This window comes from Anolis sagrei, chromosome 5 (genome assembly GCF_037176765.1).
Source record: "Anolis sagrei isolate rAnoSag1 chromosome 5, rAnoSag1.mat, whole genome shotgun sequence".
Lineage (NCBI taxonomy): Eukaryota > Metazoa > Chordata > Lepidosauria > Squamata > Dactyloidae > Anolis > Anolis sagrei.
In genome coordinates this window covers 128779007-128805144 of record NC_090025.1, presented here as the reverse complement: position 1 = coordinate 128805144, position 26138 = coordinate 128779007, and the positions used below count along the sequence as shown (strand labels likewise).

The following is a 26138-nucleotide window of genomic DNA, read 5'->3' as shown; positions in this document are numbered from 1 at the left end:
ATAACAGAGTAATAGTATTGGAACAGACCACAAGGGTCATCTAGTCTAACCCCTTGCCATGCAAGAAAAGCACAATCAAAGTACCATGACATATGGCCATCCAGCCTCTATTTAAAAGCTTCCTAGGAAGGAGCTTCCACCACACTTCCACCACTATTCATGGCAAAGAACTACATGCATCAGAAGAGTAGCAAGAACATATTTGCACACATTCTGCCACTCTTCTGATGTATCTACATGCATCTTTAGTTCTTTAGCCATCAATAGTTGGCACATAGAATACTTGTTGCTTTAGTTCAATATTCTTGGTGACTTCTCTATGTGCACACATTTGATAATAAGATTATAAGTGATCCTGACTAACTGAATATCAAAATTGACATCAGACAAATATTTATTACAGTTGGGCAGATCTACATATAAACGCTCCTATTTTGTTCTTTGACTGCCAACTGATCACAATAAAGAATTTTACCATTTTTCCATAGGCCAAACAAGAATTTGGGGAATGCATCTTGGATAAAAGCTAGATGGTCAAGACTTAGGTAAGAATTAAGAAGATGATGACTTGGAAATTGATAGTTCAAGCAGTATACAGTCACCATTAGAGAACCATTGCCAAATGAGCCTCCCAATGCTACTGACCACAAACCACAAAAAGAAAAAAAAAACACTTTGCTTGCAATGGAAGGGATGCAACAGAAAGCAAAACCAAACAAAATGAAACAATGATCAAAGAAAACATAAAAACACCATATTGTGGGGTGGAAAGAGCCCATATTTGGTTCTTTGTATCCCACTTACCTTTCCATCCAGCTGGCAAGAACACGGCAGGGATTTTGATTAAATTAGTCCTTCAAAATCAAAATGCTTGGGATTGCCAGTTCCCACCAGATTACACACATTGAATTTATGTTAATGCTGCTTTCCTCAGTTCTCATTAATTCAGTTGATCCACTCCAGTTGGGACTAGCAATTGGATTTAGGCTTTAGGCCACAGTCCTATGTGCACATATGCATCTAGGAGGAAATTCCACTACATTTAGTAGGATTTTCTTTTGAACTGATATACTTAGTGCTGTACCATTAACCCCCCACCCCCCGATTACCCATAATTTATCTTCCATTGATCTGATGGTCAGTAGATATAACTAAAGAGAGCATGCTACCTGAACCTCTACCTGTTGTTCAAGAGAGGAAATTTCAACTGATGTAGCTTGTCATATGAGCTACATTTCTTTTCTATATAGCTATTCAAGATGTAGGAGCTTGTCCATTTTTATGAACAGGATAAATACATTTTAAAATGTGTAAGAAACCCCACATCTCTATGTGACATGCAAAAAATACAATATCCTCTGCAAATGTTTTTTTCTGTGCTCTTTTTTTAATTTGTAGATCGTCTTATTCAGAAAAAGGTAGCATCAAAACAAAAGTTTATTCTCCAATCAGTGAAAAGCATGAAGGTAAGATGGCTTCACGTTTTTCACTATTATTTTCAGAAAATTGTTGTCTGCTTGAAAAAAAGAGCACTGATTTAGGATCTGTTTGTAAACCAAGGTATAAATCCAATCCATATGATGGCCGTGCCATATGATATAGCTGCTTATCATGAGAAAGAGTCTTGATTTTTCACTATACCGTTGTAAACCATCAAGACTTCTGAGTTGAATTTGTGTGAGAAATTTCTCAAGCTGTTACATATGAATGAGTCTCCTACTTGGAGATACTTCATACAGCTAGTTTTCCAGGAGTGTAGCCACTTTGTCACATGAATTGTTACTATTATTTTTATCTGCTGTTCCAATTTTATTATTTCAATCGTTGATGCATGCAATGAATGCTATATGAGCAATTCTACATTGTGTTCTTTTGTTTTCTAGGTTTGCACTCTTTAAATTTGGCTAAAGAAATACATTGCAGCCATGGTAAGTCATATATATATAGGTGCAAAGTCTAGGATTGTGGCAGTAGATGGCACTAATTCAACAAGTATCCATCCAATATTTATATCTCTCCCTTTCTGAAAGGATGTCACTTCTGCCTGTTCCATTACTGTTGGTAAATTGTAGTTTAAGCAAAACATATATTTGAGCAATAGATTTGTAGATCTCAGAGATAACAGATATGCTTCAATAATCTTGTAATAGGATAACTGACATTACATACAACTGTATCACTATTATAAGTTTTTACAGTCTGGGTTGGTGTGAGTTTTCTGGGCTATATTGTCATTTTCTAGAAGCATTCTCTCCTGACGTTTTGCCCACATCTATGGCAGGCATCCTCAGAGGTTGTGAGGTTTGTTTGAAACTGGGCAAGTGAGGTTTATATATCTGTGGAATGTCCAGTGTAGGAAAAATAACACTTGACTGAGGCAAGTGTGAATGTTGCAATTAGCCGCCTTGAAACATTAGGAGAGAATGCTTTGGAAGCATGGCCATATAGTTCGGAAAACTCACAGCATCCCAATGATTTCAGCCTTTGACAACACATTTTTACAAACTTCACATAATTTAAACTTTATCAATGGAGAAATATCTTTTATTTTAATCCATGCTAATTGTTCTTGTTGTTCTGGCTAAACCTTATTACAATAAATGTTGGAAGTGTGCGTGTGGTGTGTGTCTGTGTGTGAAGGGGGGGGATGTGGAACTATACATGTCATCTGTTGCTGATTGATGTATTTAAACCTAGAAAAATAGCGTAGGCAAGAAAACAATAAATGTCTGAGAGAAGTAATAATAAATTCAGTATGGCTAAGAATAAAGAGTAGAACCATTCACAACATTTAACTCAGAGTTTTCCAAACTATGTGTGATGACACCTTAGTGTGTCTGTTGCATTTTGCTGTTGTGTCACATGAACATAATGAGACACCTCTGAGTCTATGTGAAGTAAACAACAGATAGTATCTTTTTCAAAATATAAATGAAATGTTTGCCTTAGATATGTTGCATCCCCATATCATTATTACAATGTATCTATGTGTTCGTATCTCTCAAAAAGGGGTGGTTTACGCTCCAGTTTGCAGGTGAAATTGAATTACTGTGTTCCGAAATGATGCATGTCTGAAAAGTGTGTTACCAATGTGAAATGTTTGGAACGCTCTGATCTAACTATTAGAAATGTTTTTTTTTATTAACAGATAAAGATACCCTACCTCATATCAAGCAAATCTTTACTGCTCCACATTTGGACTTAAATCCTATTTTTGATCCAAAGATCAAAGAATACTACTCTGAAGTCCCATTTGATGTGGTGACAATCATGATTAAAGCAGAAGCTGCAAATTGTCAGTGTGAAGTTCACTTGGATGAAAAGAATGGACCAAGGTACTTGAGATATTGTTGTTATTCAAATCTTTGGTCCTTCAGTTGTTTTGGACTTCAACTCCCAGAAATCCCAGCCAGCTTACCAGCTGTTAGGAATTGTGGAGGCTGAAGTCCAAAACAGCTGGAAGATCAAAGGTTGGGAACCATTATTCTAACAGTATGGGATAAAACAGCTAAAGCCTACAACAATGTTAATTATGACTAGTCTATCGAATGGCTGTTAGCATAAATAAAATAAGTGTGATTAATTTAGTCTGTAGTGAAACAGAAAATATCAATCATTCTAAGAAACTGCAGGAAGCAGATTTTAACAAATACTCTGAGCACAACAATTCTTCATGATATTCAGTTAATCCATTCCTTACCATTCCCAGAGCCATATTGATGGTCCCACTGTCTTTGCTTAAAACATGATCCCCGAGTCTAACCAATATCTAATCTATTAACTTTTGTTGTTATTGATTTGTGATAATTATTCTGGAACAAGAAATTGCAAAATTTTGATACACCAGAGATCTGAAATCAAAATAGATACAGAATGCCAGAATAAAAGTCAGTAAATGCTTCATGGATTTGTATGAGAGATACTTTACAATTCTTTCAAGTCTTATTCACTCAACTCTCTCTCTTTCTGGAGCAAAACAATCACTACCAGTGATAGGCTCAGTGGTCCTTCATGCTTGGGTGGTAACCAATTTCTAGGGCTAGTTGACATATATAATGTCATTTGACTTCAACATCTTGTGGCAGCATATGCCATCATATTGTCAGCTGTCTTGCCCAGACTAAGACTGAAACCTATATTTAACAGTATTGTGTGTCATCAAAATTTCAGATCATCTGATACCTCTATCAACTAAAATTGGGTCAGCTTTCCTATGATTTCTGCTGCTGTGTTATTTTCCTGTGTGGTTTAACCTCCCAGCATTGAACACTTCGCTGAGCTTATCTTGAGTGAAAACAAATTTATATTAAATTATAAATGGTTTTCATTAATGGCATATGTTTGGCAGTGCCAGTAATTTAATATTAAAATGTATGCGAGCTTATTAAAGATTGTTTTGATGGGGAAAGGAAACTATTAAATGTAGAAAAGTAAAACAATGCAATGATTTTTTAAAGATAGACAACGACAAATTAAATAACATACAGGCAGTCATTGAGTTACAGACATCCAACTTACATATAACTCTTGTGACCTCATCATACGGGCTAATTTGCCAGTCATATGCTGGTTCCTCTCCCTTTTGCCACAGAGCCCATTGCATAACATACATCTACTTTCGGCGGGGCTCCGTTGTAAAAGGGGAGAGGAAGTGGCAGCAACACGAGAGGCTTCCTGGGTTGCATTAGCAAAAATGGGAGGAAGCCAGACGGCAGACACTTTCCTCCCTGGGGTGGGATCAGCACTAAGTTAGGCAATATGGGGCATGGGACAATGGGTTTTCCATGCCCCCCACCACGACCTCATGGATTCACCACAACATGTGGCGAATTCATATGCTAACGTCATCAGGCCCCTAGTTACAAACAGAGGTGGTACAGCAGGAAATCTATCCCTAGGAGGGTACATTCACTCTTGCAAAGTTATCATGAGGAAAAAGTTTCTCCACTGAAGCTTTATCACCAATCCTTGTTTCCATGACAACCCCAAATTTTCAAAATCCAGAGACAGAAAGTGAACTGAAATCTTCTGAACAGGGGCACAGGTAGCAATCCAAAACTAAGAACAAAAATGGCTGAAGTTACATTGAAAAACTGGAGTAGCTGTCCTGCAGAGGACCAAAGTATGCAGGGCAGATTCTGTGGAAGAAGGCAATCCTTTATGTAATCTGGACCCAAACCATGTAGGGCTTTAATTTGTAATTTGCCTGGAGACTAATTGGCAACTAGTGGAGTGACTGTAGTATAGGTATAATATTCTCCCTCCTGGGTGTTCCTATAACTAGTCTGGGTGCTGTGTTTTGAACTAATTGAAGTTTCTGAACTTGGTACAGAATGTATATTACCAGTGTAAAGTGCATTGCAGAAGTCCAACTTTGAAGTTGCCACTTTAAGTATGACTCATAAATGGCTAGGATTTCATTTGCCATTCAGTGGCAAAGCACTCCTGAATTCCCATGAAGTTGTTTTGGTGATTTTAGTGATGTGCCTTCAATGCCTTTCTGACTTTCACAATCCTAAAGTGACCTATCAGATTTTTTTTATGGCAATATTTATTCAGAGGGAGTTTGTAATTCCCTTCCTCTAAGGCTGAAAGTGTATGACCTGTCAAGATCATCCACTGAGTTTAGATGGCTGTGTCTTCCAGAGTCCTTGCTCAGCATTCAAACCACCATACCATCCTGATTTCATATTGCCATGGCAAATTACTAAAATTCCTTTCAAACAAGCATTTTGTTTTTGCTTCAGTGGCTTTTTGCATTTTTGCTGCTGAAATTCAGTGATGTGTTTTGCTGTTGAATTTTGACAGCTTGGTGAGTGCATGTGTTGCCAACAGCAGAAGTCTTAGGGAATCTGATTGAAAGTTCCATGCAAGGTGGCAACAGAAAAAAGGTGCCCTAAGGCATATATCATGTCAGAAACATCCTAAGCATCTGAATAAGGAGAGAGCAATAGAGATACCATAGACAAGAAGGAATAGAAGACAAACTCTACTATCTCTTCTCATGGATCTTGTTTACCACAGTGGCCGGCTAGATAGAAGTTGTGAAAATATAAGACTTTTTCCTGTTGCCACTACCAAGTAACCACCATTCAGTTGCACCACTGAAAAGGGAAGTTCTATATCTCAGGGCCCTTCTTCACAGGCCCCAAATCCATGATAGGAATGGGTTTACCTGAAGCATCCTAATGACACAGCAGGTAAACCTGGATTAATCCAAACTAAACTGGGTTTTCCCAGTTTACTTCAGATTAATTAAATGCATCAACAATTCCGGGCCTTACTGAAAGGTGTTGGGCCTGTGGGAATTGCATTTCTGGACTGTGTTTTTCCATGCTATCTGTGCATATCTTTAGGTTGGAATAAAATGTTTGCTAAAACACATTCAAGCTGTTCCTGTAGCCACTCACCAAGAGAAAGCCCGGGGTTGCAGGAGAGAGTGGGGACTCAAATCCAGAAGGAAGTGGTTAAAATAGTATAGCATAGTACCAGGCATGTAGCCGGTACCCGAAATTCTCAGGGTGGTCTGCGAGTAGGCCTTACTGGTACATTATTTAAACTGTTATGTTTATTCATATCATGATCTGATCACCATGCTCAATATATCCCATATGCATGGGGGTATTGGGGTAACGATACAAAAGGTTTGCTAGGGTAGACCCTCTTTCACTCAGACTCACCCCCCCCCCGAATCAAACTCAGCCCCCCCCCCCCCGAATCAAAATCCTGGCCACGGGCCTGCGTAGTACAGTATAATGTAGAAGGGCCCACAGTTTGACAAATAAGTAGGCAACGCCTAAAGCCATTTATGTGTATTTCCCTGCATTCCCACAATCCTCCATCCTTGGGGACAGGGTGAAAATGTTCATTGCTCCCTCAAAGATTTCCATTAGCAATAGGAAATTCTGCTTTTCAAATGTTTGAGAATTTTTTCACCCATTTGAGGAGGTATGGGAAAATCCAGCCATACAGGCCAGATGAGGCCCCTTGGACTCTTTCCTCTGGCCCTCATCTGCCTCGGCATTCCTCTCAGCCTAGGGAAGCTATGCCCCCAGGCTGAGAGGAGGGCCAGGACAGCTGTGTCTCAAATCCTCCCTCCAGATGCCCCCGGGCTCCTTCCCCCCCCCCCCTACCACACAATGTGGCCCCATGTTACAAAGTTTGCCTACGCCTACATTAGAGTCTTTCAGTCATCCTACACAGGGCTTCTTTTCAATTGCTTAAGTGCCAGGATTGAGCTATCCAAACACTTCCTATTGCTTTGACACACTACACAATTATAGCATTATGAATATACTTTAACTGCCTTATCAACTTCCTATGGAATCCTGGAATTTGTAGTTTGATGAGCTACTACAGCAACCTGGTTGAAAATTCCAAATGTGTTGTTGTTAACTATCATTTATTTATTTGCTTCACTTATACCCTACCTTTCTCACCCCATGGGGAGTCAAGTTGACTTGGACTTATGGAGTGAATGAGAGATCTCCAAGTCACCCTATCCTTGTGGAGAGAAAAAGTGGGGTATAATAATATAATAATAAACTTTATTTGTACCCCGCCACCATCTCCCCAAAGGGGACTTGGAGTGGCTTACATGGGGCCAAGCCTGAACAAAAATTACAATATAACAATACAAATTACAATCAAATAAACAACATAACAGTAAAATATAAAACATCAAAGCATATAAAACAATATACACAAAACATAAGAACTAAGCATAATGGCAGACAAACAAAGAGCGAGCTGCATGTACATAAAATGATTTAAAAACTCCAGGTGAGATAAGGGGGGAGAACTAATATAATAAACATAAATATAATAATATCACCATCAATAACCCTGGTCTTCCAGACTCAGGACTGTGACTTCCCTGATCTGAGTCTATCCACCTGTGGTCTCATTCCTTTTCCTGCTGCCTTCTACCTTACCAAGTATTGTTTTATTTTCTAGTGGGTCATACCTTCTCATGTTCAAAATACATCTCAGTTTAGGCATCTTGGCTTCTAGAGTCACTTCAGGCTTGATTTGCTCTTGAACCCACTTTTTGGAGTTTTTTTTTAAGCAGTCCACCATATATGTAGAATTCTTCTCTAGCACCACAATTGATTTTCTTTCTATCAGTTTTCTTCTTTTTCCAACACTCACAAAAATACATACATAGAAATAGAAAATATGATTGCATGGACCATCTCTAATATTAAGTGATATTATCTTCACATTTCAGGATCTTGAAAGCAATTCATTCTTCTTATATTATACCCAAGATACTGTTCTCACAGCCTGACCAATTGAACTATAGTACAACTGAAAATATTACTAAGAACAAAGGGGCAAAAAGAAGGATGTCAAGACTTCATGTATATGTCACATATCACTATTTATAAAGAAAATATGAAAGATTTTGAAACCAAAGATTTTATGTTCTGCGATACCTTTAAAATGCACTGGAATGTATACATACATAGATACGTTAGGTATATTTTCACTTATATTTTGTTTTTCTTGTCACCTCCACTCCTCCCTATTTCTAACAGTGCTGCAAATTATCCACTTGGGCTTGGAATAAACAGAGTAAATATTCTGGTAACAGATGTGTCTCAGTCCGTTCATGAAGTTGTCAGCATCTACCGAATCATCGTTTTTCGAGAAGACCGTCCCAGTTTGCCACTATTTGATGACTTTATGGTGTGTGGTTTTGTACAGGTACTTTTTCATCTTTTATATTTAAAAAAGAATGAAATACATACCAATGGATGCATAACAATTCTGATGTTCCTTTGTATATCAGTATTTTTCTCTATATCTTTCTTCAGTAGGTACAATGCTATCTGCAAAACTTTTTCTTTCTTGCTGTCTGCATTTTTCATTCCCAATCTTTTGCAAATGCACCTCCATGCACATATGTATGACTGCTGTTGAAACTCCAGCTCAACTTGAAAGTAATGTGGAACAAGTTTTGTTGTTACTCAGAACATATAATTTTTTTAGGATATTGAGGGGGCAATGCAAGTATACACCTTTAATGACATAGGTGCATTCTTAGGCACAGCTTTTTGTACAGGCACTTTGGTGCCAAAGGCAGAAATAACATGGAAAGAATAGAGATAGGTTAATGTAACACACAAAAAAGAGTTACAGCTTTAACATGTTTGAGCAAACATTTTATTCCAGTCTAAAGCTAAGCACAGGTGGAATGGAACAATGAGGTCAGGTGAGCTTTGCATGATTTATTTAAAATATGGGATTGTCTAGAAACCAAGAGTTCTTCCAAAACTGGATCTAGGGATTGCAGTTTCTTTCACTAGCTTCAACTGGTCTAATAATGTCTCTTTTGGTAGCGAAAGGTGTAAATCTATGCTGTCTCCAGTCCACTGTCACTATCCTCACAATGCTATTGTTGCTTTTTTGAAATGGCAAAGTAGACAAAGTGCAAGGAAAAGGGGGCTGAGCAGGCATAAAAATACTTTGTAATTATTATTATTATTGTTCCACTTTTTCTCTTCACAACGAGACTCAAAGCAACTAAAAAGCTTCTTTCTCAGAGTCTTGCCAACTAAAATATGTTTGTGCTAGTATCTGCTTCAAAACAATAAAATAACTTATAAACCATTATTTTCATCTTTGCAGAAAACTCATTCCTCCATAACATTGTTGAGGGGTATTTTTTTTTGCTCTTTCTGACTTTTTAGCTATATTTTAATAATAAAATATTAAACCCTTGTGCCAGCTGATTCAAAGATTGGGTTGAAGGTTGCCGGTTTGAATTTGTGAGATGGGGTGAGTTCTCATCTGTCAGCTCTAGCTTGCAGGGACAGCAGAGAAGTCTCCCACAGGATGGAAACACATCTAGGCATCCCCTGGACTATGTCTTTGTAGATGGCCAAATCTCTCACACCAGAAGCAACTTGCAGTATGCTCTCAAGTCACTTCTGGCACGAATAATAATAATAATAATAATAATAATAATAATAATAATAATAATAATGTAATATGGAAATCAGTACATTATCAGGTTAGTCTGTAGTGCTCCCTGGCAGTTCTTTAGTGCTCTCTGGGAGTTCCAGATAATATGATCGAGGACTCTGGTATGAAATTCTATGAAACCCATTGAGAGCACTATACTTACTTACTAGGCAGACCAGTTGTCTAATGCTGTATAAGGCAGTTTCTCATTTGCCTAATCTGTCCTTGAATAGAAATGGCTCTTAGTTGTATGAATTGGGTAGGTAACTTGATTAAATTGCATTTTTAATAGTTTGTGACTTTTGTTTACAATGCACTTCACTGACAGCATTTCTTTCTCTTGGAATTCATTAATTGCAAATGTGATCACTTAGGAAGACTTTTCAAAAGGGAAATACAAACAAGATCCTCTGTGTGGATTTGGAGCATTTGTCAGGATCTTTAAATGTGCCATTATTCCCTTGGACACAGGGGGTCTTGGGGATTGTGTTTCTCGAACAGGAGTCCGTTCTGTATTGCAAAGTATTTTGAAAATGAACAACTTCCAAAAGCAGATTGTCATCTGGATAGGGGCCTGCTGTTGAAAGAAAAGATTTTTCAAAAGACCTCTCTCAGTGCCTAAGTATTCATCAGAACAATATTTTGTATTAATGCAAATGGAGGCACACCATTGTAGTGCCCTATATGTAGATAAAGAGATGTAAATATCATTTTAAAATATGTTGTCTCGAATCTGAGATATTTCAGATGAGAAATTCTCTATTGCGTGAATATTGCAGAGACGGGGTAATTTTCTGCTTGGGAAGTACATTGCTCACACTGGCTGAGTTTGCCTGTGCCAAAGATCAGAGACTTCCGTGCTTTTTCTTTTAAGTAACCAGACACCTGTTCTAGGAGTAAAAGGATAAACGGAGAGCAAACGGATGGGGTCTTCTTTAGACACTTGACTAGGCACAACTGGACTCAGGCAGAGGAAGGAAAAAGGTCAAAGACAGTGGCGTGGTCTTTCTCACAGCGGGGTTTCAGTTGAAAGTCCAGTCCTGAGACTCTTTTCTTTCAACTCTAATCCTGTTAGGATATTCAAGTTTCACTGCAAGCCGATACCGTGATGAAGGTTACAATACAAAGGGAGACCCTGGGATGTTGTTTCCAGTCTGCCGACAATTCTCATGCATTTGAGTAATCCTGGATTAAGTTCAAGGCTATTCAGCAAAGAAGTGTGCACTTCCAAAGCCGTGCGGCCCCTAAGAGTACCATATTATTATTATTATCTCTTTTTTATAGTGCCTATAATATCCTCATTAAAAGCAAATTAGTCAGGAGATAAACTGTTGAGCCATGATGGCATCTTAAAGGGCTGGGGTTTCCCTTTGTTTGCATTGTGCCATTTCGTAGGGCTGCATTTTCTGTAAACGAAAAGGTTCCGAGCTTTCGTTTGTGTCAGGTTGAAAGGGCTGTATTTAAAATGGATTTGTTTCAGGAAGGAAGACAAATTGAAATTATTACTTAGGGCCAATGGATCTAGCATCATGTTTCAAAGAATGTTGTTGCTGTATCAGTGACCCCTAAAATGCAGGACTGGGATCCATGGATTGAAGACAGTGAGGAATGTAGCTATCATGCAATGTTCTTTAGAGGTTTTGGATGTGAGAACATGAAATTTATTCTCAGCATGTGCCTCCAAACCAGAAAATGACTCTGAATTCTGAGACACTGGGAAAATATGGGTTGCCTAGTTGCTGTTTTTAAATGCAATTGCTGTTTTTAAGCTCAGCTAAAATTATTTTTTCTGTAAATAGTTACTATTACAAAAGAGTAGGGCAAAGTAAAAAAAGAATAAAAGATTCTATGTCACTGTTGGAGAGATAGTCCTCCTCTATCTAGAATCTGATATACATGTAAAGTAGATGTCAATTTAAAACATTTAAAAGATGCTAGAGTGTTACAGGCCTTAATCTTGAAGACTTCTGGAAAGTGTGTTTAAGAATATTGAACTGATTAATTTTATTTATATACTGATGAAAATCCTTCCAAATGATTTTAAGATAGCTTTTCCCAGATAATTAATCAAATAATATTTTACAAGAGGTGCCCCCATTGTGTTCTCTCCCTCTCTTCCTTTCTCTTTCTCCACTTTGTCTTTTAATTGTGCCATTCCTCCTCTCCATCTCTTAACTTTGGTAACAAGATGAAAATTGGTCCAAAGTTCTTTTCCATACCTGTGCCATTTGCTAGTCCTTGGAACACAACTGCATTACAATACAACACAGGCGTCCCCTTGGACCACAAGAAGTTCAAACCAGTCCATACTCCAGGAAATAATGCCTGACTGCTCACTGGAGGGAAGGATATTAGAGGCAAAGAAGTACTTTGGCCACATAATGAGAAGACCGGAAAGCTTGGAGAAGATAATGATGGCAGAGAAAATGGAAGGCAAAAGGAAGAGGGGCTGAACATGGGCAAGATGGATGGATGTTATCCTTGAAGTGACTGGCTTGACCTTGAAAGAGCTGGGTGTGGCTATGGCCTACAGGGAGCTCTGGTGTGGGCTGGTCCATGAAGTCACGAAGAGTCGGAAACGACTGAACGAATAAACAACAACAACAGGCAGTCCCCATGTTATGAACAAAACAGGTTCTGTAGGTTTGTTCTTTAGCTAAATTTGTATGCAAGTTGGAACAGGCACATTTTAAAGTAACTCCAGCCAATATACCCTGTTCAGAAGATTTCACCTCACTTTCTGTCCCTGTGATAACTGGATTTCAAAAATTTAGCTTGTTGTGGAAGCAAGAATTGGTGATAAAGCTTCAGTGAAGACACCTTTTCCCCATGATAACTCTTTCAGGAGTGATTTTCCCTTCTGAGAGATAGGTTTCTCTTTCTTCCTGTTGTATCACCCCAGTTCTTCACTATGAATTGTTTGTAAGTGGGATATTTGTAACCCAAGGACTGCCTGTGCTCAGAAATGAGAAAGAACAGAAGTCCAACAAGAGCAAAAGCATAAATGTCCAAATTCACTGGTGAACTGAGAAATAAAAGGATCAAATATTTAAGGTGAAATGTTAGTAGAAAGGTTTCCTTGTTTTCACTCACTTGTTACACATGCAAAAATAAGTGTGTGTGTTTATGTACTTGGTTGCCAATGTAGATTTTCTGCCCCTGTCTCCAAGCACCCTGAAACCTCCCTATACTTGAGAATGCTGAATGTTTTTCTACAAATGATCACAGCTGAATGAAATGGCATCAACAGACTAGTTTCGTTACCAACCTGCATGCTGAGGAAGATCTAACTCCATTTGTCACTTAACTCATTTAAATTCACTTTAAGCCCCCCCCCCCCTCCCTTTATATGACGTTTAGCTTTTCCTTCTCTGTTCTTATGTGGCTGAGACACTTACAATTACCTATGATCTCATTCTTCTTTGTTTCTCATGTCAGAGAAATGGTCTGTATACAGTACTTCAGATATTTTTCATGAATATCTCCTTATCTTCCCGCCTTCTTTCTTGCTCCTTTCCTTTGTGCACTTTCTTTCATGATCAATACACTATCAGACATCCAATTCTAGCAAGATTAATGAGAGCTAAGAAAATAGAAATATTTGATCCTTGAACTGACAATAATGATCCAGATTAAAAGGATTTGACTAAGCTTTCAATAGGCTTCTTAACTCCTCACCCATCATGTGTGATGGATTCATGAAGGCTGTGCATGCTTGGAACTAGCCTTGGACATTATCAGTTAAGAACATATTTTTCTCTGCTTAATAACAATAGATCACTGATCTATATAAATAAAAATGTAATGTTTGTTTGTGGGATTAACAGAACTCAAAAACCACTGGACGAATTGACACCAAATTTGGACACAAGACACCTAACAACATTTGGGAGTTGTAGTTGCTGGGATTTATAGTTCACCAACAATCAAAGAGCATTCTGAACCCCACCAATGATGGAATTTAACCAAACTTGGCACACAGTTCTCCCATGACCAACAGAAAATACTGGAAGGGTTTGGTGGGCAGTGTCCTTTGGTTTTGGAGTTGTAGTTCACCTACATCCAGAGATCACTGTGGACTCAAACAATGATGGATCTGGACCAAACTCTACACGAATTCTCAATATGCCCAAATGCGAACATTGGTGGAGTTTGGGGAAAATAAAATCTTGACATTTGGGAGTTGTAGTTGCTGGGATTTATAGTTCACCTACAATCACAGAGCATTCTGAACCCCACCAATGATAGAATTGGGCCAAAACTCCCAAACAGAACCCCCATGTGGGCCTCAGCAACGCGTGGCAGGGGACGGCTAGTAGAATAATAGAATCATAGAATTGGAAGAGATCTCGTGGACCATCCAGTCCAACCCCTTGATGATAATAATGAAGAAGATACCTAGTTACAAAATATGCCTTGTGTTTGTTGTCAAAGGCTTTTATGGCCAGAATCACAGGGCTGCTGTAAGTTTTTCGGGCTGTATAGTCATGTTCTAGAAGCATTCTCTCCTGATGTTTTGCCTGCATCTATGGCAGGCATCCTCAGAGGTTGTGAGGTCTGTTGGAAACTAGAAAAAATGGGTTTTTATATCTGTGGAATGTCTAGGGTGGGAGAAAGAACACTTGTCTGTTGGAGGTAGGTGTGAATGTTTCAATGTTGGAGGTAGGTGTGATTGAAACATTCACACCTACCTCAAACAGACATGACTTCATTCTCCCACCCTGGACATTCCACAGTTATATAAACCCCACTTGCCTAGTTTCCAACAGATATCACAACCTCTGAGGGTGCCTGCCATAGATGCAGGCAAACGCCAGGAGAGAATCCTTCTGGAACATGGCCATACAGTCCGATAAAACTTACAGCAAACCAATGCCTTGGGTTCAAATTTTGACATGAGATTGAAGTTATATTAAAAAGTTATATTCTTGGTTATTAACTCAGCTAAACATTTTTACCTTTAATACAGGCTAAGAAAAAGTGTGGCAAGGATATTGCTTCCATCTTGTTCCATGCAAAACAGTGATTAAAACAATATGTGAAAGTTAATTTTTTTGGACTACAACCCTCTTCATTCCCCAGCTACCATGGTCACTGGCAACATGCTGGTTGGGAAATTCTGATATCTGTAGTTCAAAAAATTAAGTGTATATTATTGTTTATTGCACATCTATAAAGAGGCCCATCTAAATACTCTGGTTAGACGTTAGAACCCCATTTATTCAAGATGTAAGCCTAGATTTTTGGACTTTGCGTATGTAATTTCTTTCTGCCTGTGGTTTTCTTTTTTCCTTTCCACTTTTAAAACTACTGTTTTCAAGAAGCAGATGTCATCCTTTGGGTGAGTATTAATTTCACCCATCCCATCCCTTTCAGTTAATTCGTCCTCTCTCAAAACGAAGCCCAGTCTATTAATTAGAACATGAAGTCATTGAAACCTTTAGAGCCTGTCCCAATTCATCACTCTTGAACTCTGCAGACAATGCGAAGTGGCCTGCTGCACTTAGCCCTTGATGATGTGCACAATAAAGGTGAAAAAGGATCCGTCGGTATGGAAGCTTCCTAAGTGTTAACGGATCATGAAAATTGGCAACAACTGTTTTGTTGAGTATAGTAATCTGCAAGCTGAGAGTGGATAATTTCACAGTGATGAGCGCTTGGTGCTTGAGCCGTGGTCACATTTGCCTTTCATGTCATTTGGGCCTCTCCAACGAACTTCAGGAGAGAAGAAAAGCTAATGCAGCTGCCTTTGTTAATCAGGCCTATGGGCCAGCCTCTCCAGGAGGCCGGCAAAGACAGATACACACTGAGACACACAATCCTTTCTGATTAACAGTGAAAGCTGGTAAAGTTACCCTCTAAGCCTGTCTGGTCCATCAGTCCTAGAAATGTAATTTGGATGATTATCTGCATGCCCATTAAACCTTGTGACCCACTGCTGGTCTGTTTGAAGCTTGCCTGCTTAAACTTGCTAATAGGAACAATAGCAGGATTAGCTCAGGGGTTGTGAAATAAGAGAGCAGCCCCACAAAAAAAGAAAAGAAGTAAAGAAGATGACGAAAGGAATGGAAGGAAACTTTCTAGTCCAGTGTCAGGCAGGAGTACTGAAAGGGGAGGGTTTATTATTTATTTGTTCATTTATCTTATTGCTTATGTGTCCCCCTTCTTTATTTTAAGATGTTACATTTTATTCAGATCATAACTTAAATCACCCTGATACTGAGTTATTGACCAAATTCTTTGGAAGTGGGAAAGGGAATGGGCTATTAGAACTAGCTATTAGAACTAGAGCTCAAACCACTTGCTTCTTAAGACTCTAATACTGCAAGTAAGTCACTTGCAGTGTCTCGTTGCTCCTGACATGAAAAACAAACTAGGACTCTAATTCCCAGAATCCTCCAGCATGCATTTCTGGAAGATACTGAGATCTGGTGATTCCAGGAGCTGTTGGCTGTGTAAAAACTTACCTGAGTTCTTTAAAAATATATAATGTATTGTTTTCTTTACACATACAATCTAATCCCAAATCAGAGTAGTATACATTTTTAAAAGGCAAAAAAGAGCAAAGAGAAAACAGAAAAAAATATAGTGAATACAACACAATACAACTCCTCTAAAAACACTAGATAACTAAAACACAATAGGCCCTGACGTAACTGTAATGCAAGAAAGAAAGAGTATACCATTGAACCATTACAGATCCATTTTAACAATCCTAAAATTTTCCTATTTTTGAGTAGAAGTCAACCAAGACATTATTCTAATTTATTTCAGTCTTTCTTGGGACAGTTCCTAAAGAATGCTTGGAGTGAAATCCTGAGCTTGCTTACTTGCATACAACTTCAAGTGAAATAAATTGGATTTTAAAGCCAGATATGTTTTGGACTAGCATAGTGGTTTCTACCAGTCTGGCAAATCATCTGACATTTTTGTTCAGCATAGCTGTATTATAAATGTCTCTTTAAAGTTTGCAGGAAGCCATAGGAGGCCAGGTTGTGCTTAGGCTGCTCTAAAGCAGCAGGGAATGCTTTAAATGGAAATGGAAATAAAATGGATGTCATACTAGCATGAATAGAAACAAGGTCAAGACCACCACTGAGTTTTCTTTTTTTCAGTTATGGAAAAGTAGGCGCCAAATGCTTTGTGACAATTGAACGTTTTCCCAAGTGTGTGACAAGCAAAGTACTATTTGATCTCAGAGACCCATGTTACATAGATAGATAGATTGAGTGTACCGACCACAACAGTTGTTTGCGCCATAATTTGTTGATTTGAAAACAGGCCAGGTCAAGCAGGAGGCCATCTACTTTGAGAACTTGGAAAATATATAGATCTTTGGAGACATATAGTCCGTGTCTCCATTTCCCTCCAAACCCAAATCATCTAACAATATTTTTAGGATAGTTCAGTTTTTAGTTCAGCGGAACCATAATTACATGTTTTTAATGTAAGACGCTTTAAGGACTTCATCATATTGGTAAATTTACCTATTGTATGACTCTTTCACCACAGTTAGGGGGTGGATCCTAAGAGATCCCATCAAATGACGTAAAGCTATTTCTGGTGAGACTCCATCCCCTAATTGTGGTAAAAGCATTGTAAGAGGGAACAATGAGGACATGGGAAGCGTCCCGTGTTCTCGTTGCCCACAACAGGATGAGCTTGGGAGGAAGCCGGGCAGCAATGCTTTTCCACGTGAGGTGGAAAAGGCATCTCTCCAGGTGATGTGGGGCACAAGGCAACAGATTCGCCACGCTGTCTGGTGAATCCTCCTGCTGTTAACCACATTGGTCGACTGAATGTGTTGAAGTCCTTAGTCTCCTTGTGGAGAGAAAAAAGGGATATAACTAAGCATCATTATCATGATAGTAGTAGTAGTAATAATAATAATAATAATAATAATAATAATAATACATCAAGACATCTCCTGACTATGCCTCAATCAGTCCAATTGTATTTTTATTCTGAAATTGTAGTTATTGCATGCCTGCAAGTCCATTTATAATTTGTAATTGATTATATGTTGTAATTTGTAATTGATTATGCCTTCAACATATGGCAACCCCATCATAGCATTTTCTTGGCAAGCTTTAGTCCAAGGAGGATTTCCATTGCTGTCCTCTTAGACTGAGAGAGTGTAATTTGACCAAATTCACCCATTGGGTTTCATGGTTGTGCAAGAACTTGAGCACCGGTTATCCATAGTCCTAGCTTACATGTAAAACCACTGTGTTACACTGGCTCTTTCGAACTGGGATCTGTCAAAATCAAAAACACATACTTAACAGGCTATGGCTTATGTTCATGATCTTTACATTGAAGACCTAGATATAGAGAATATAAGTCAAGAAGCTATTAGGATCATGATTTATAAATCCATGTAAATTTATTCTAAAATATTTCTACCAAGTACAAACAATCCCCAAGTTATGAGCAAGATAGATTATGTAGATTTGTTCTTCAGTTGAATTTGTTTGTTAGTCAGAACAGGTACATTTTTGAAGTTTAACTCCAACCACACACACACACACACGCTTTGAATAGGATAGGAAAGGGTTAACATCCCTGTGGCGGTTGTTTTGCTGTCTTTGCCCCTGTTCAGAAGGTTTCACTTCTTTTTCTGTCCCTGTGATAATTGGATTTTGAAAAAAATTGGCTTGTTGTGGAAACAAGGATTGGTGATGCAAGTTCAGTTGTGATCCATGATCACTCTTTCAGGACTGAATTTCCCTTCCTAAAGGTCGATTTTTCTCACTTCCTGTTCTCTCACTCCCATTTGTAGCTATGAGTTGTTTGTAAGTTGGATTATTATTATTATTATTATTATTATTATTATTATTATCTTTATTTGTACCCTGCTAGCATCTCCCGAAGGACTTGATGCGGCTTACAAAGGCCAAGCCTCAAAACACAACATAACAATACAACACCTAAAGCAAATTAAAAACAATTAAAGCAATATTAAACAACAAGCAATAAGCAATACATCAAGGCACTATAAAACTGGGCCGGGCCAGAGTAATGGGTACAGGATTAAAAGTGCTGATGTGACAGGTGATGTGTAAGGATTATAGGGTAAGTGCAGTGTGCGGTGTGCAGCAATCTTAGTTCTAATAAAGTGCTGGATGTTTGTAACTTGTGCCTGAAGTTACCAATTTTAATTATATTTATCATGAGAGGGTTAAAACATTGACAAACAACAAAAATTAATGGGAAGGAATGCATAAATCTAGACATATGCAAAGCACCACAGGACAGAAAGCAGCTTGATCTCTTCAAGGATTTTCAGTTGTATAGATTCATGTAGCTTTCCAACCCACAGTTACAAGCCTGAATTGAATTGAATTGAATTATTTCCTAGTCATCTCTCTACCTCCTTCAAAGACTGGTGAAGCTTAAAAAACAGGATTTAAATGTATAGGTCACCAACTGTAGACCTGCAATAAAGAAGGCATACACCTCAAATCATTTTGCCATGACTTTCCTGACATTGTGTTAATTATCATTAAAATACACATACATTTTGTTCTTCTAGCACCATATGTTTTTCATGTGGAAATGCTTTTCCTGTATGAGACCCATAGGTTACCTGGAGTAAAATAAATCTACGGGAGTGATGACAGCATGGCAATGAACAACATTGCCACAATTGTTTCATTTCCTTGGGATATATATTTGCCACATGTAATACTTGTGCCTCTGATTTATTATTTTTCCCATTCTGATATTTCATAGCTGTTGCTAGAACAGACCTAGGACATTTTAAATAAGATTTTCATTAATTAATTGTATGTCTCAGAGCTTTTTTTTCTACCATGCTACCAAACTGTCAAGCATTGTAACATAGGCACAATGTTGTTGTTGTTTTTTTTCTGTACAGGCAGAAAATAATACTTTATGTGTTTATTGGTTAGTAATAATGGTGATTTCCATATCAAGGTGTGGAGGTGGTCAATGAATTTTACTTCCATTATGAAAGGAAAAATCTAAGGTGCTTAAGCTGTTTCGTGGCTAAGGCTCAACATCTTGGATAATTCATTTAAAGTTTTGACTATAACCTAAAGCAGGTTCCCTGCCTCACTGAAATGGAAGTCCCATACCAACACTCATAGCATGTAAAGTGGACTATATTGTGGGGGATACAATTTGTGTAGAAGCTTCTGTATCTAAGCAACAAACCAGTGGTTTCTTTGCACAGTTTTGCACAGTTTTTACAGTAGATTGTCTTTTCTTTTCTTATTCCTTATTCTTTTTTCACTTCAAGTTCTGTGGCTCCATTTTGTCTCCTTTCCCTAATACCTCTTCTTCCTGAAAAATACATATGCCATGGATCAGAATTTGGACAAGTAATTTTATGGACCACAGCTTCTAGAATTCAGTAGTCCAAATGTGCAAGCTGTGAAACAGATTTTATTGGGCCCAGCACTAATCCATATTCTACATTATCTATGTACACAGACCATTTTGGAGAAACGGAAAACCTCATGCACACAGTGATGTACAAGGCAACAGAGATTTGAAAAGCTACTGAGGCTTAATGTGCCATTCAGCACAGCTTAAGTTCGATATCTTTGGTATAAGTGTATTTTAGAGTTCCATAACAAGCTTTTAATTTTCACCTCACAGTGACATGGCTTTAAAAGGATGAAAAGAACAGTGTGTTCAGAACTAATATTATAGAATAACTCTTGTTTGCTTATAATGTGAAGCATATTCAACACACTTGGTACCAAAGCAGCTAGCTGCACTGAAATGTCATGGCCACACTTTGCTTGTCAGGTAACAGCAATATTTGGAGCTATAATGAATCCTTTACTGGTCCAGCCCCAGATGATAACCCTTGAAATCAGCCTCAAGACATCTCTATCTGAAGGAGAGGGAAGATCCATGAACCATGGTGACTCATGGTGATCTCTTTTCCACCCTTTGGCTTATCTTGGTACTACATTGAATAGTGAGGTGGATTAAACTGGGTCAGGCCAACTTAATTCAGCTCACACAGCTAAATTCCCATAATATATCCTTGATTGGTTCTCACATTATAATGATTCATGAATAGATGCATTCTTATTAGGAACCCATCTGATACTTAAGAGTAATAAATGTTACAATAAAAAAGTTTCTGGGAATCTGAGAGATAAAGGAAGCATGCAGAGAATATGTGAAAACATATAAAGATATAACACTGAACCTTTTGTTAAAGATCCTGTTTTTTTCCTTCAAATCAATGTAATTATTTGTCATTGACAAAATGAAATTAATAACAGTAAATCTATGGTTTTGTATTGAGGCACTGTAGATCTACGAAAGAGGAATAGGATTTGGAAGGACATCTGTAAACGAACTAGACCAAATCCTGAAGTGTACACATATATCACTGAATAGTAAAATTGGGATACTCCAGGCCGTCATATTCCCCATTTCTATGTATGATTGTGCTTGTGAAAGTTTGGACAGTGAAGAAAACTAATAGAAAGAAAATCAAATATTTTGACATATGGTGCTGGAGAAGAGTTATAATCAAATAAAACTTTATTTATATACTGCTCTATCTCCCCTAAAGGATTCGAGGCGGTTTCCATATAACAAAACACCAAACTATACAAAGTGAGCAAAGAAACAGAAACATAAAATTATCAAACAAGACATATACGTTAAAAAGCAGTTCTTCCCTATTCTTCATGTATAAGTTGCTGTTAGGGCCAATGTTTCAGGAAGGACCTGAACTAATTAAAAAGGCCGGACTAAGGCTAGTGCAAGGTGGGGCATGGGAAGGCCAAGGGAATGGGTAAAGTGCAAATGGGGCCTGTGGCTGGTGATTTCCAGGGCCTATTGAGAAACTATCTGGGGTCATGGGGGGAGGGGGGCTGGCCAGATTGTAACAGTGACTAGGAGCTAGGAGTAGTACTAGTCGTTCTCAAAGGCCTGGTGAAACCACCAAGTCTTCAAGCTCTTGCAAAAAGGGGTGAGGGATGGAGCCTTTCTTATTTACCTTGGAAGGGCGTTCCAGAGGCGGGGGGGGGGGGGCACCACCGAGAAGGCCTTCTCTCTCGTCCCCACCAAACCGCACTTGTGACAATAGTGGGAGCAAGAGAAGGGCCTCCCCGGAAGATCTTAGAGTTCTGTAGATACAGTAGACTGTTAAAATGGAAATAAGAGGGTCCTAGAACAAATCAACCCTCAAAGTTCCCTAGAAATCAAGGCTCCTTCCACACAGCTAAATAAAAAAAACCCATTTTCTGCTTTGAACTGGAATATATGGCAGTGTGAACTCAGATAACCCAGTTCAAAGAAGATATTGTGGGCTGTTTGTGTTGATATTCTGAATTATATGACTGTGTGGAAGGGCCCCAGGATAACTATCATGAGAAGAGATGACAATAAAGCTTAGTAAAGTGAAAGGCAGTAGGAAAAGAAGAAGACTGCATTCCAGATGGATAGACTCAATGAAGGAAGCCTCGACTTTGAGTGTGTAAGACCTGAACAGTGTTATTGAGGATAGAGTGACTGGAGGTCTCTTGTTGACTTGAAGACAGTCAATTTGAAGGCAGTTAACAGCAAAGATTTTTGTTATTGTATTCAACTTGGAAAAGATTCTTTTTTGAGTATTCCATAATCCCTCTGTCAGCATAGTTGACAACTGTGGTAGTTGAAGAATTTGCGGGGTTTAAAACATAGGGCGTTTTAAAAGGATGAACCCAATTTGAAATCGCTATATCTCTTCAACCATAAATGAAACTCTTACCACTTGAAAGGGTGAGGCATAAAGTTTCAAAGGATTGCCATTAGATGCTTCTCCCAGTGCACAAACATCCCCCAGTCTCAGTCATTCAAAAGATGGCACATCCACAACGTAAGACCTGATGAGATATTTCTCCATTTGTGGGGTTATTTTATATACTTGTTTCTGTCTCAGAATGGCTAGTAAAACTGGATAACTCACTGAACAATTTGTAAGTTTTGTGTAATTGTAACACACTGCTATCATGAAATATACTGCTTTGAAATTGGGTTCATCATTTTGAAACTCCCTATAATGTTACTAAGCTCTTTTAAAGCAGCATTCATCAGCAATTTGGGTGGACAATTTTCAAAACTAATTAAAAACCACAATGCAGTAGGCATGCTTTTGCATATCACGAAGCTCTAGCTTGAATTTTACATTAAACCCCTTTGGGTAGAAGGGCAGAAATAAAAATATGTTGCTGACAGAGACTGTTTTATCTTCCTTGAATCATGTGTTGAATTTTTTCTTTGTTAACTGAATGCAATGTTAAGCCAGAGGCCATGAACAGAGGCATATTTACGCAGAAATTGCTCTGCATATAGATTGCATTGTGCAGCAATATGCAAGGATATCATTAGAAAAATGCTTTTATCTTTCTGTAACCTTGAGACTGACAGACTTGTGAGGGCTAACAGTCTTTGAAGGAAATTTACACTTACTCCAGAGACTGTGATATAATCATGCTCAGTATGAATGGAATGACAAGATGAAAACCTGTACATTGATAGAGATATCAGGCAATCCGATGCAGCCAAAACTTGGAAGTGATTTATTACAAATACCAAGGTACTTGTATTTAATCCTCCTCCCACGCCCAATAAATAAGGTTTATACAGGCAGTCCCTAAGTTATGAACAAGATAAGTTCTGTAGGTTTGTTCTTAAGCTGAATTTGTATGCAAATTGGAGCAGGTACATTCCTGAAGTGTTACTCCAACCAAAAAATTATATTTTAATGCTTTGGATAGCATTGGGAAAGGTTAACACATCTGTGGTGTTTGTTTTGCTTTTCGTGCCCCTTTTTCAGAAAATTTCACCTCACTTTCAGTTCCTGTGATAATTGGATTTTGAAAAAAAAATGGCTTGTTGTGAAAGCAAGGATTGGTGATAAAGCTTCCCTGGAGACACCTTTCCCCCATGATAACTCTTTCAGGAGTGAATTTCCCTTCCAAGAGGCAGATTTCTCTCACTTCCTGTTTTCTCATCTCACCCCAATTCTTAACTATGCATCATTTGTAAGTCGGATTTTTGTAACTCAGGGACTGCCTGTAGTGTACAGCATTATGCTTTCAACATAAAGAAATAATTTCACTTCAGATGGCAAAAGTGATGAAAAAAATTAAAATCCAGATACAGTTTGTGGGGATTTTTAATTACCCAATTAAAAGCACAACGTTTATTGTGCTAGTTTTCAAAGCATGCAAGCTTTTTATATGATCAAGATGGTACAAAATCGTGTAAGGGGAAGAAAAATGATGGTGTTGGAGCCCAGGTTTAAATCTTTCTTGGTCTGAAGGTTATCTTTTTCTTTCCACATATATTTTATAAAAATCTTCTTTCCCTCATTAAAAAGCCATAATTATTTTTGCACCTTCTGCTTGACTTAATGATATCGCTGCAATGGGTATTTTGTATTTTGTTTTACAGTCAGTATAGCTATTCTGCAGATACTGTTTAGTTGTTTTTAGAGTTTTGAGGCTGTGGCTTCACACTCATTGATATTGGATCGATGTCACATAGTTCATGAGTTTGCTCACACTCTTACTTCACATCCATTCCAGAGAGAATGAGATGGATGGGAAGAGGAAAGTGTCTTTGAGGACATGGGGAAATGTCTTGTAACATTCTTAATTTTTAATGAGTAAAATTGGAATCACAGTTGTTATGTTTAGTAAATGGGAACGGAAGGAATTCCCTTCTAAAGCATTGTAACTATGACAGACATAATTAGTTCATAGAACTCTATCAACTGCCCCCGGTGGCACAGTGGGTTAAAGCACTAAGCTGCTGAACTTGCTGATCAAAAGGTTGCTGGTTCAAATACAGGCAGCGGGGTGAGCTCCCACTGTTAGCCCCAGCTTCCACCAATCTAGCAGTTCAAAAACATGCAAATGTGAGTAGATCAATAGGTACCTCTCCGACAGAAAGGTAACGACACTCCATGCAGTCATGCCAGCCACATGATCTTGGAGGTGTCTATGAACAACACCAGCTCTTTGGCTTAGAAATTGAGATGAGCACCAACCCACAGAGTCAGACATGACTGGACTTAATGTCAGGGGGAAATCTTTACCTTTACCTAGAATTATAGTTCCAAGCCTCTTCTAACTGATTACTTTTTTAAAATGTTACTTTCCAATCTCTGGATACGGCTCTTAACATTAAATCAGACCATCAACTAAGAACTTTGTGATATAAGTTTATGGAAGCACACTGAATGAATTTTCCTGGAGCATATACCTTGCTAAATTCATTCCAGTTTTTACTGAAACCAGATCTCAGTGTGTCACACGGTCTGTCCCGTGTCCTACCCTGCTATGTCAGTTGTGGTAGAAAATGCTGTTCTCTCATTACTGGTTTTGAAATAAGATTCTGCTGCCAGTCTGGTCTCCTGCTGTATCAAGAACGTGTGCTATCTTCTTCTTCTCCTCAGGCAGTAAAATGTGTTGGACCAGATCAAGACTCTTTCCAATTCAGCCAATAAATTCCTGGCAATCATCTTTTCCCTATCACATCTCTTAGACCTGTATGAAATTGTCTGTCTCCAAACTTTAGTGCCACAGTAAAGATACTTTCAGCAAAATCCCATAACATTTTTCAATAACCAATGCCAGTGGAATTTTATTCCTCTCTCCTTCCTGCTCCAGCTTTCTGAGGTACCAGGGATCTTCTCTAGAGGTTGACTCCTCACCTACCAAGCCAAACATGTGAAATAGGGGGTGAGCTCTGCTTGTGAAATGTCTTGTTGCATTAGAGACCACATTTACACAACTCTGGAAGGGTACAACTTCTGCAACTATATTTCTGTCAGTATAGTGGCCCATTAGAATTCAAGCCATACTGACAGTATCCGTCATTCTTCATTAGGAATAGGTCTGAAACAGTCCCAGGAAAGGGAGCAGGGAAAAGACAATCAGAGACCGTCTTCTGGACTCAGGAACCGGGATATAACTGGAGAAAACACCCAAAAACACATAGGATAGGAGCTGTCAAATTTGCCTGAATTGCTTCAGTGATGTTGAGTAAAGGGCTTGCCTATGGGCAGTCTGCGACCAAACATTGATATTTATCTCCCAAATTCCTGCTTCATGAGCCTGGCATGGTAATTTCAGGTTTCCCTCAACTGCTTGGGTCTACTCTAGAGTAGCAAAATCTGAAGGGAA

At 38.4% G+C, this 26138-nt stretch overlaps 1 protein-coding gene across 6 annotated transcripts in view; it reads left to right on the top strand.

Annotated features, from left to right (window-relative positions):
- Nucleotides 1-26138, top strand: part of CPED1 (cadherin like and PC-esterase domain containing 1) — a 130632-nt gene that overhangs the window by 66064 nt on the left and 38430 nt on the right. For 5 of the 6 annotated variants that reach the window (XR_009631603.2, XM_060777718.2, XM_060777714.2 and 2 more), the window contains 5 exons: nucleotides 489-545; nucleotides 1399-1466; nucleotides 1884-1928; nucleotides 3149-3335; nucleotides 8541-8709. Coding sequence is in view for 5 of the 6 variants with exons in the window: in XM_060777718.2 (XP_060633701.2) it covers nucleotides 489-545; nucleotides 1399-1466; nucleotides 1884-1928; nucleotides 3149-3335; nucleotides 8541-8709 (526 nt within the window). In the remaining variant the exon portion in view is untranslated. The remainder of the gene's footprint in view (nucleotides 1-488; nucleotides 546-1398; nucleotides 1467-1883; nucleotides 1929-3148; nucleotides 3336-8540; nucleotides 8710-26138) is intronic. The other variant, XM_060777716.2, reaches the window with a different exon arrangement.